At 36.9% G+C, this 12391-nt stretch overlaps 2 protein-coding genes across 6 annotated transcripts in view; one reads left to right on the top strand and one right to left on the bottom strand.

Annotated features, from left to right (window-relative positions):
- Positions 1 to 8399, top strand: part of ADSS2 (adenylosuccinate synthase 2) — a 50226-nt gene extending 41827 nt beyond the window's left edge. For 4 of the 5 annotated variants that reach the window (XM_061624625.1, XM_061624623.1, XM_061624626.1 and 1 more), the window contains 2 exons: positions 793 to 942; positions 1863 to 8399. In XM_061624625.1, coding sequence (XP_061480609.1) covers positions 793 to 942; positions 1863 to 1915 — 203 coding nt within the window. In that variant the 3' untranslated portion in view covers positions 1916 to 8399. The remainder of the gene's footprint in view (positions 1 to 792; positions 943 to 1862) is intronic. The other variant, XR_009762351.1, reaches the window with a different exon arrangement.
- On the bottom strand, positions 6453 to 11766 carry SPMIP3 (sperm microtubule inner protein 3). The gene is made up of 4 exons (XM_061624627.1): positions 11705 to 11766; positions 10686 to 10778; positions 7929 to 8104; positions 6453 to 6674 (listed from the first exon to the last, which is right to left on the bottom strand). Exons 1-4 carry the CDS (start codon positions 11764 to 11766, stop codon positions 6565 to 6567), a joined length of 441 nt encoding a protein of 146 aa, XP_061480611.1. The 3' UTR covers positions 6453 to 6564.
- Positions 11767 to 12391: the final 625 nt, after the last annotated feature.

Here is a 12391-nt window from a genome sequence, read left to right as displayed (position 1 = left end):
ATCCCTGCAGAAAGCAGGATTGAACTCAACACACATCAGCTCATGCACAGGGAGTTCACTCCTGCTTGGTTCAAGTGCATGGGAGGGCTCCCTGCAGGGAACTTGCACACACCCAAACCCTGCTGAAAACAGGATTAAGCTCCCTGTGAGTCAGCTGATGATACAATCTGTTTTGGTAATTCCCCCCCCCCACCAAATAGGCCAACTCTGACTTCTGGACAGGACCACCCACTTGTTAATTACCTGAAGTCATTATATTGTTAGATAATTGACATTTGGGTGGTCCAGTCCATCTGTCAAAGCTGGCTCATGGGAGGAGATACTGGGCCAAAAAGGCTTGTCCACCCCTTCCATATAAGGAATTTGCCGCTTCCTCCATAGTAACTACTCTGATGTGCTAAAACTCTTAATTATTTCTATTTCTGATTCATCTTGAAAGCCATAGAATAATAGGAATTAGTCAATTTCCCCCCCCCTTCCTTTCCTTCTATTTTATCTATGCAAAGAATTTTGGGATTGCTCATATTTTTAATCACAGTTTAGTCTGTTCCTGAGCCAAACTTTTGTTTCTTATTCCTGTTGTTAACTTTTTTTATATATTAAAAACATTATCTCTATCTGAGCTCTTTATAGCTGATCCTTAAAGAGAGTTCTCATGAAAGTGTTGCCTCTTTTACTCCTTTGGGTCACTTGAGAATGCAAAATTTCCTAATCTAAATTATTAAACAAGTCTGATATTATTGGCAATAGTAAAATTATTTTTATATTATGCTGATGCTTTTTTTTTTTTAGCAAACCAGGAAGTCTTAAACAAGGTAGAGGTTCAGTATGAGACCCTCCCAGGATGGAACAGAGACATATCAAATACGAGGACTTTCGATGAACTGCCTATAAATGCACAAAACTATGTTCGATTTATAGAAATGGAGCTAGGAGTTCCAGGTAAGCAAAGCAGGTTTTTATATTTTAAGGGACTATTTGAAGCAGAAGTAAGGAAATGCTTTGTTATTGAGAGCGTTACTCTTGGCAATATTTATAACTGCCCATTTGCTGATTTGGGTCTATAGCTCAAAACATCGTTGGTACGGTTGCCTTGAGGGTCTGTATACTGCTTTACAGTACTTCATACTTTGTGTAGGCAGCTGTTTCTGGAAGCAGTCATTCTCTGAAGGTCACAGTGAAAAAAGATGCATAAAGAAATCTAAGGTTGTAGCTTTCCAAGCTGGTACGGATATTGTTTCTTTTCATTGTAAATTGGTTTACTTGTTTCCAGATCACTTTCTGGTCTTAACTCCTAAAAAGGGAATTGTTTTATTTTGAGACAATAAGTCCTTTAATAGTCCTTTGGGAAAGCCCTTTCAAATCACTTTGAGTAACTGGAGAATAATAATCTGTAATTGCTGTTGTTCCGTAATAAAAGTAATAGTTTCTAGTTGGATGTGTTGGATTGTGCTCTCACCTTCGCTAAGTTTTAGCAAGTGTAGATGTTAGTTGATAAATCTAATATTTTCATACTTTGCATTCCAGTTAGAAGTCATCGTTAAAACTGAAAAAAATAGAAATAATATTAAGGGATTGTTTTAATAAGAAATACCAAGATTTTGTAGTCGATCTTGAAAGTTTTGTAAATAAACCCAGTTTTGTATTGCTTGGCAGAACTGCATGAAAAGCTCTGGCCTTGGGTGAACAGAGCAACTGACTTCAGGTGAACAGTATTTAAACAGGACATCACAAAATTGGTCTGGAGTAGCTGTGTGGTTATTGAAAAATAAATTTGGGAAGCCTTTGAAAGTATCCTTAGAATACAATGTTTTTTACACTTGCCTGGGAGTAAGACTCATTTAATATTTTTGTTTTTGCAGTTAAGTGGATTGGAGTAGGAAAATCCAGGGAGTCTATGATCCAGCTCTTCTAAAGATACTGGATAAATGGAAAAAAGAAAGTACACTCCATAAAGAGACTGTTCATTCTTATATCTATTATTCTTAGCCCAAGCAGCAATGATTTTTGGAAAGTTGGACCTTGTATGTAAGAGCTAAAGATGGTCTGGACAAACAATTGCTACTGCTGTAAAAGACTTCAGCAACCATCAGCATCACTTCACAAATTCCAGGGCGTTGGTCACTGTTGCCACCATTTGTCATGGTGCCACCAGAATTTTTTTCTTCAGATGTTTGTCCCAACACTCTTTCAAAATCAAAGATTGTGCATTACTTTCATGACTGTATGTCTTTATTGTCTCTCTGCTTTCGGTGGTGTTACTTCTTGAAAATCTAAATGCTTAAAATGATGCAGTTTTGCACAGAGTTTTACATCCTCATTTGTACTCCTAAAGCTGTTTCCTGTATGGCTGCTGTTGTAGTATGTGATTAAAGAGAGGGATGATTTTATAATGATGAAGAAAATGAAAAGTTTTGTTACAGTTATTAAAACTATGATGATGAGATGGTAGTTTGGAAGGAGTGCTTAATATGTAAACAATGCAACAACTTAATTTATAAATGAAGATACTGAAAACATATTATAGGCATGCTATGCTCACTACTGAAAGGAGTTTATTATGTTTTTAGCTATTATAATACTTGGCATTTCAGCTTTTCCTCATTCAGTCCAATGACTCATCAGTTAATTTGCCTATTACCAAATCCATCCAGTTCCAAGTATTTAGAGGACAATCGGAAAATGGATGAATGCATAGTTTGCTCCTTGGGTATGGACACATGAATTTCTGGCAGTCCTGTGAGGGACACACTGGGCTACCTAGGTAAATAGCCATTGAAGGCAATATTTTGCTGTCAATATTTTTTTTAAAAACTTAATCCATTTTGGGGTATTGACCAAACAGAAAGTCATGTTGGGGGGGTGTTTTGTAAAAGCCTTTTCTTTTTATTATATTGCATTCCTGTTAAGTTGATCATTTTATCTCACAGCTCCTGGTGTCATGGAGATATACGTAACTTCAATCCCTCATTACATTCCTTAACTTTCTAGACATTATTTATGACCTTACTCCTTTGGTGTTGCTTTATAATCTGAAGGAAAGCTAGTTTTCACACTCATTTTGTAGAGAAACCCTTTCATGCAATTGTTCGTTTCAGTGATATTTTAACAGATTTAAGCTGGAACTGCAAACAGTTCTAAATATGTGAGCTACTTCTATATTCTTATTAACTGGCATCTTGAAAATTAAGAGGTAAAAGCTACTAGTTGATGTCAACATTTCAACACTTAAGCATTTTTCCACTTTTTAAAGAAGGGATTTTATTTTGAAATAATACAGGTAATGAAAAGGAAGAATACAACACAACAACATCACTAAGGGAAAAGGAAACTTGCCGATTACAGATTTTAGTATATCTTGAATAAGCTTGTTGGACAGTTAAACCAAAACAGCCTAAGGAGAAGCTCATTAAATATTGAGTGAGTTTAGATGTGTAAGTTATATAGCTGAATCATAATCAGGAAAAACATATATCTGTATGTGATCAGAATATAATCAGAAGCTTCAAGAGCTTCCACATACGAGGTAAACAAACCATGGTGCCATCATATATTTTTTAGAACAGGTGTTTCTTTGAGCACTTGCTGAGTTTGTACACAATAATGGGCGCTCAAATATTTTCAATCCACTTTTGTGTAGAAGATAGTTTGGGAAACTTCCAATTACGTGCTATGTCCAACTCTGCAGTTGTATAAATTGCATAAGAAGGTCTTTATACAGAAATCCAGGATTAGTCAAACCAAAATTAGCTAGCATTTTCTACAAGAAGAGAGTGTGGGATGGATCCAGAGTTGTGTGAGTAGCAGTTCACTCACTTAGCATGTTTTCTTATAGCTTCTCCTTATTGCACCCGTTAGCCTCCCAAGTGTCCCCCAATCCTTAATGTATGATCATTACATTTTTCCAGTTGCCTTCTTGTCCAATGACTGTTCTTTATTTGAGCCAAAACTATTTTAGAAAACTAAAATATTCTAAGTTTCATTTGTTCTGAAGAGATATCCCTCTTTCCCTTTAATATTTTTATTTCAAACCACACCTAGTCAGATGCTTTTGCACTGGAATAATATGACATTATTTTTCTCTCTCTGAGTTGTGTGGGTTGACTTTTTATCAGAACAGTGTGCTGAGATGATTTTTTTTCCCAGCCAGCTATTCACCATTATGCCAAGATTATTTTTGGAGTACAGAAAACTTTTAAAAAACAATGAGGCATAGAATAGTAGTATTATGTTTCAAATCTGAACAAGGCTTTGATTATGTATCCTTTCAAAATTCTCCCTGTCCAAATGTTTCTGTGGAATTTTGGGTTCTCTTAAAAACTGGCCTTCCTACTGGATTAGCGATATGTTATGAATCTGTCTTCTGGATTAGATTTCCAGAATTTACAGTGGCTTGGATCCAGACATTGATTCTGCTGGCAGAAAGGCAAAGGGATTTCATTGTTTTAACTGTCCCCTGTAGCCCCTTACATCCTCTTTAAAAATCTGTTCCAGATGCTTGAGGGACCCTTGGAAGAGGGGGAGAAAAGAATCTGCAAAAGCTGTCCCCTTCCACCAGTGAGCTCCTCTGCAGGATCAAAAGCCTTCAATTCACAGAAAATTAATTTAGGATCCAACCTATAGAATGTACAGATCTAATGTTGGTTCTCCTATCCCAGTTCTTTCTATTCCCTGGTTTCTTTCCTCTCTGCCTCTTGAGTAGCATGTTAGCAGTATGGTTTGTTAGCAGACAAAATACAGAATAAATTTGTTCAATTTGCTTTTTCCCAGTTTGACAGGCATGTTTTTTTCAAGCTACCTATGCACTGGTGTACTGCTGTGTGTTAACTAAAAAATGAAGTGTTTTTTTTTTCTTAGCAATACATATATTTCTGCATATAGGAAAAGACTGCATGGTTTAGTCTGCAGCATCCTCTCATAGAGTCCTGTTGAAATCTGTCAGATTGTCATGTCTGAGAATTACTCTTTTAAAATTTCCAAAGAGGTAGCTGTGTTGTTTGGTGTTTTTGCTACAGCAAAGTCTTTAGCACCATAAAAACAACACATTTTTATGGTTTGAGCTTTCATGGACTACCGTCCATTTCATCAGATCCATTCAAGTGTTATCCTGAGTTACAGCTGTATATATGCATGGGGGAAGGGAAGCACCAGTCCTAAAGAGACGTGGTAGAAATCCCTCACCTTTTTTCTTGGAACTGCTTTGAATTGTTGCCTCTTTGGGGACATATGGGTGTACCTATACTGCAAAAATAGGGATGACTCTATATGACACCTCCCACTCCAGGTCTTTCCAGTGTTAATCATTCAGCTATGGGTAAAGAGAAAGCAATTTACAGAATTATACAAAATTTAATCTCATTCAAGCCTCTGGTCTCTCTAGCTTGACCATCCTGTTTGCTTCCACAGCTGCAGCAAGAAGTGACAGTAGAGTAACTTTGCTCTATTGGGGTGGGGCGGGGGTCCAATTCTTATAATCCTATGAATCCTAAAATGATTCATTTATTTATTTTGTCTGGCATTGGGCACTATCCCGGTGGGGGTTCTCAGAAGTGAGCACAGTCCTTACAAGCCACCTGAAAATACAGGGTATGTGTGAGGGATGGGAGTAAACTAAGCAAGATCTGTTCTACATTCCAGGAAGGGAACATGCCCACCTCATTTTTCCAATAGGCAACACTGTAGTAGGGGACATTTTGGCAAGGATTTGTTAACTTTGGAGCAAAACCAAGAAGGAAGTATACCTCTCATTGCTTGGTGGCATTAACCATAGACCTGGGATATTTTGCCAGTGCCCCCCCTCTTTACCAAATTATGGGAAATTAGTTGTGTATTTCCTTTAAAAAAAAGTTTGTGGCAGAAAAGTGGGAAAGGAAACTGGTATTAACCAAAGGCATGCTCTTGATTGGTTACCTATTTGGGCTTACGTTTTTACACTTGTATAAAACTATTCAATGAATTAAAACTGAAAATTTTGCTCACAAAAGTGCTCCTGCAAAAAAGCAAAATAAATAAATACAATAATGCCAATGACCTATAGCAAGAGTAAACAGTATAGCAAGAGTAAACGGTAAACACTATAGCAAGAATACACAGTATCAAAAATGATTAAATTCTCTATACAAAGTGAATGAAAGGAGAAGAGACTCCCTTGCAAGATAGATTCATGTAATGGGGGAAGCTCATTCCAAGATTTTTTTTAACAATTGCTTTTTACTTGCACCTGTCTAGGATGGGCATTTGTTTTTTTAGGAGGCTTTTTATAACATTAGTGGATGACTTGTGCTGTGCTGCTGCAGCTTTAAAAAACTGCCTCACAGCTTTTGCATGTAATGATTATTTTATTAAAGCTCCATTTACCATTTTGATACCTATTACTTCCCAGTTTTTTCATATATAAAATCAAATTTCTAAAGTGTTCAAAGTTGTGCGGACCATATTTAAAATCCCAACAGTATCCATATAGTATAAGAAGTAGTCTTTAGTACTTTAGTTGACGGCAGTCTTCAGTGGTTCTTCCATATTGTTGTTAGGTGTTTGTTTTTACAACTCGCATGAAATAAGTTATCAAACTCCCATAAACGAAGGTTTTGTTTTGTCTTTCTTCTTTGCAGAAGGACTTTTCCAAACTGACAGTAATTCGGCGTCTGTTCTTGGTCGATAGCTATCAGCACTGTCTAGAATTTTTAAAAAACAAAATCATTATTGGCCTTGATTCCAGCTTCTGACTTCTTCTCCTCCCGTCTCTGCCCCACATACATACATGAGGAAGTGTACATCAGATACTTCATATAACTATTTCCCAGCAGTTTGTTATCCTGCCCTCTTCTGAAGGCTTAGTATACCACATTTGTTTTAATCATGCCCTGCTATGACTGCTATATTTTTGTTTTTCCATTTCACTCCAGCTTTTGACTCATCCTAACTCTTTGTTAACTCCTTCCCCCTCCCCTCTTGTTTGGTTATTCTCAACTGATAAATTGTTATTGAATCTTAATGAAATGGTAGAAGAAGAGCTGTGCAGCTTGGACAATTAAGATGCTATTGATCTTAACCTGGAGACATTAAAACAGTTGAACAGTTATCAAGCACTGCTGCAGAAAAATGAATATAATAGTCCATACCTTTAGCTGCAACCACATGATTGCTGGGAATATATAATGGACAGAGGTAGTGCAGACTTTTAAAAAAAATACTGAGCTGACCTCTTCCCTTTTGAGTGACAGACACACTCCTGATGCTGTATTCTCAGGTTGAAATCTTTGTGGGAAGGGTGAGGCAGAATATTTTAGTCTGTACCCCATTGTTTGGCAGAAGGGCTTTTTGCCAAAATATCAGTGCAGGGATTATCTGGTGGTACACTGCTAATCCATGGGCTAATGGCTTTACCTGATTTGCAAAGCTTGCATGATTTAAGGGTTTCCCCCCACTCATTTTCAATTGCTTGTGTACTCTAGAAATGCTATTTTAAAAAGTCTTTGTTGTTTTGTTTTAAGAAATATAGCCCCATAAATGGCTGGTTAAATTATAGTTGCGTTTAATGCAATAATTACTTTTCATGAAAACTGTTGAGCTAACTTCTTGGTACCTTCTTGTATTTACTCTATCCAGCTCTAGGTGGAAAACAGTGTTGTTAGCTTACTTCAAGCTATGATGAAGGCATATAATGCACACAAAATATTACTAACAATAGGAAACGTAAGAGGATTTTAAAAAATAAGTTCAGCCTACTGGCTATCTTCCACATTTATTCCTGGAAAATGAAGATACTACAATGCTTTGCTTGTATGTATATTGAAAGCTTCTATTGACCCTTTTATTGCAAAAAGTATATAAAAGTGAATAATGTTTGAAGTTATTTTTTATAAGACTGAAGAGCTTTCCTAACAAAATATAGACTGCATATGTTAGCTGGCTAGGAATTTACCCACCTGATTTGTAAAATGGTAATGTAAATGCTTCTTTATATGTTGTTTGTGTATACCAGTCATGGATTTTCTTCTTTGTCCTCTGGTAGTGAATATACTGCTTCAGAATTAAATAGTCATAATCATGTTGAGGTACAATATCATGTTTTACTGGAACTGGCTGCAGTTTTGTAAAAGGTCTAGATGAAAAGCATTAATATTTTATTAATCTCATGTTGACATCCAGTTTGATAAAACATGAGCTACCCGTAAGAACAGCCAAGTATCTAAATTCTTATTCTAATTTCCTATTGAAATGGACCATTCAGTTATAATCCAGCTATACTCTAACTGGCATTAACAGCATGAAATCTTACAGTGAGACTCATAATAAGCTATTGTTATTCATTTAGCACTGTCAGATTCTTGAAATAGTGCAAATGAGGCTGTGCACTTTGTGCTTAAATCGGGGTAAGCTGCATTTATGTTATTCTACTGTGGAAGATTACTGTAACATAATAAATAGCTTTCAATACTAGCCAGCAGTTGTTTTTTTAAGGAACCTCATCAGAAACCTTTATATATAAACATCTACATGAAAGTACACACAAGCTAGCATTTCTACTCAGATTCTTAACAGTAACTAATTGAAAGCTACGTAGGGGTGATGCATGTTCAAACCAGGAAATTTAGTTTGACTATTTCCTCTCTTCAAAGTTTTTTTTTTCTTTTTAAGACACGGCGACAAATTAGCTAGATTAGTAAACTTGACCAAGTTTTACAATATTTTTCTAAAGCCCTAAACCTCCTACCCATTCCTCATTCCTTAGCAATCTAGTGACTTTAGAGCAGGAGGAGCCAGCATGATGCCCTTCAGCTGATGTTGTACTATAGCACCCATCATCCTAGACCATTGGTTGTGCTGGCTCTGGCTCTGGCTGAATTGTAGTCCAGCCAGAACAAAAAAGAGATTGTGGAAAGGTCGACTTTGATGGTGTTCATGCTGAAGAGCAACTGTTGACTATGGAACCTATAAACATGATTGTTACTTTAACACTGCATCCATCAGATTTAAGCTATTAAATTAGGTTACAATGTTGTAATGATTGGGAGGGGGTTACATTTACTTATTGATATTATGATTATTTCTAATATGTTTTTGAATTGTTATTCATTTGATATGTTAGACACTTTGGGCACAATTTTGTGGAAAGTGGCACACAAACAGATGAAGATTATGAACAGGAGATTATCTTGACTATGCCTGCTTTAGACCTTTCCCTAAACTCATGTCCTCCATATATTGTTGGACTCCAACTCTGATGTCCCAACCAGCATGACCAATGGTCAGAGATGATAGGACTTGTAGTCCAAGATATCCAGGGGGCACCAGGTTGAAGAAAGTTGCTAGAGTGACAACCGTATCTGAGTCTAGCTAGTTCTCAGTCCTTTCTTTCATTAGCTAAAGAACGATTTCTGCCAATCCTCATTTAGATAAGCTTTCAGAGCAAAGGAAGGGGTCCACAAGATTCAAATAGAGAATACCTTCAAGTAGGGATTGGTTTTTACCATGAGTAAGTGTCCTTTATACTAGAAGCAACATATGCTTGGTCAGAAGACAGTCTCCACCCCATCCAATGTCTACCTACAAGCAATCTGGTAAATGACTTTTTCCACTCTATTTTTTGCAATGGCTTAAAACAAAGGATTTTAAGAAACCAATTAGATTTTGTGGGTTTCCTGCTTTCCATAACAACTATGGCCTTACAGTGCAGAAAGGTTCTTCCCTAACTTGTGTTGATACATGTTATACTTTTTGCCATTCTTAGGTCTTCCATTTTAAATGGAAATGCCATCCCAGCTCTGACTTGTTTTATAATAAATTCAATTTTATTGTTAAATTACAATTCTGCATCTCAAGGGTTTTCAAGATACAGTTCAAGCTTAGTATAACTCATCTCATTGTACCACGGAATTGGATATACTGCGGGTGCAACCATATTCCCCAACTAAAATATTTATACTTGGTTTTTAAGTCCTCTGTGCTCCTTGCCCCTGGTGGGTCTTCCGTTTGCTTTCCATGGGTGTTTTTTCCTCTCAGCATTTTTAAAAATCTGTTTCATGACATCACCCCTCTCTGCTGCCCTTTTTCTTCCTGGTGTTTTTTTCTTAAGGGATACTTACCTCTCAAGTTCTTACATTATTGTCTGTGGAGCTTTATTACCGTAACTTGCCTTTCCCTCTCTTACCCTTCCAGCTTCTTCTTTCCCACTCAGTTCCTCAGTGGCAGCGGCAGGTTTTTTGCCTTTCTAGGAACTAGTACAGTACTGTACTTCCTGGCTTTAACACTTACAGTGCAGTTTGCATTATAACGTAGAAGCCCTATAACATGGGGGCATCCTTTGTCCCCCAACCCCCATGCTAGAATGAGCTTTCACTGTATTCCTATCCACATCACTACTGTAGTGTGCACATACCTTACATCCCCAGATAATATTGGGGTTGTTTTCATAAGATGATTTTAATATGGCATTATATTCACCTGAGAAGGTGGCAGTACCAAATGTAGTTTTGATCCTTTTGGGGTCATATAAATGGGTGGAGTGCAGGAAAGACGGGGTGGGGAACTTGTATACCTCCTGTCTGTCACAATAAAATTTTCCATGTTGAGGCTGAAAAGAGCCATATGCAGAACTGTCCAGGTATGCAGCTGCTGCTTTTTTAAGTCTTGATTAATTAGAACACCTAAGGGGTGAGGAGCTGTTCAAAATATTTTCTTACCTTGACTGCCCTTCAGGAGGATATTCAAAATGAAGTCGTGCCAGTTGCCCTGGGTAATAACCAAGGACATCCTTGCCCTGATGATGAATAATCCTAGTAAAACAAAAGCATTCTCAGATTCAATATTTCAATTACTTACCCCTGCCCCAGTTTAGCTGTTCATGTTATATATTGAACTAACAGCAAAAGCTCCAGGTTTTCCCCCAAGTGTTGTTGTTTTTAAATCTACATTTTTTAAAATGTCAAAGGCTGTATCATCTCCTGTAGACTTAGCACAGGTAGAGTGAAAGTATCTGAAGGCTACTGCAGAGTGTAAGCTGTTGTCCTACTGAATAGGTATATACAGTCTACCATGTGTCACATTGTGGAACAGCATGTAGAATTTGTATTCAGTGCCAGTTTATTCATTTATGTAGTAAAGTTTTCTTTTACAAGTTTCTTTTTGAGCTGTGATTGAGAAGGGATGTGTATTTTTCCCGTTCTTGTCTAATTATAGAAATTAGTACCTTTGTTTTAGTTCAGTTTCTGAGATTTAAAAAAAAAACTATTCTAAGCATTCTTGAGTGCTATGTATTCAGTCGAAGTATTTTATAAATTGTTTGAAATTAATGAACATTGTCTACCAGAGCATAGTGAAATGGCTGAACAGTATCACAGGTATATTCCAACACAGTACCATAACACTGTTAATTATACTATCTTAATCTGTCTTCTCTTTCTACATTTTTGCCATACATGTACAGAAGCTGTAATGACAACATGAATCCAGACAGTTCATGCTTATGTTCTCCCTAGTAATAACTAAGTCTATAACCAAGTTAAGAATGTATGACTGAAACAATAGCACATTTGTCCTCTGCCTCCCCTGCTCTCTGAAGTGCCGTGGACATTGATGGCACTACATAAATAATAACCCCTAATCATATTAAGTCAAAATCAGACAGGGTTGAACTTTCTTGGTTAGCATGATGTCCTGAACTTGTTCTTCAGGGACTGGGCTTTTTTTTAATATACTTTACCCTGAAGGGAGCTCTGGTGCTGAATCTACAAACTGCCGTAATTTTATTGCTGAACCTGCCATTAGAACCCCTGGAAAAGAGTATAGAATGTTAATGTCTCCTATTAATAATTCAGTATTTACTCAAAATTTAAAATCACAGTTACAAGTATACTTAGAAACCTGTTTGAAGGAATATCTGGGAAAGGTAAACTAACATTCACAATGAAAATAAAGGAATTGCTTTTGCATTAAACTCTTCTCCAGAAACTCACCTTCTAAATCTGTACCTATACTGAAAGCCCTTTTGTGGAGGTAGGTTTGGTGTTGGTTTTATTTTATAAATCTAGAGACAAAGGAATAAATAAACATAAGCATAAATACAACCATATATGAGATCCATTGACATAATTCATCACCAGTTAATCATCAGTTTCTTAAAATATGGAATAACTTAAGCCCTTTTCATTTGTTTAGTATTTGTTGGCACTTATGAAGGGGTTTCAAAGAACACTCCTAATTAGCCCTGCCCCCTAGACAGTAGCCCACATTTTGGCCATACCCTCTGAGTGATGAATGATTGGCAGTCTGAAGGGAACCTGTATGCACAACAACGAGTCACCTTCAGTCTGAAGTCAATTGTACATTAGCAGTAGTTGTGGCTGGTGCATGCATCTAGGGCAAGAGTAGCCAATATACACCCTCCAGA

The sequence above is a fragment of the Rhineura floridana genome, chromosome 4, assembly GCF_030035675.1.
Source record: "Rhineura floridana isolate rRhiFlo1 chromosome 4, rRhiFlo1.hap2, whole genome shotgun sequence".
Taxonomy (NCBI): Eukaryota; Metazoa; Chordata; class Lepidosauria; order Squamata; family Rhineuridae; genus Rhineura; species Rhineura floridana.
This window is presented reverse-complemented; position numbering and strand designations above follow the sequence as displayed.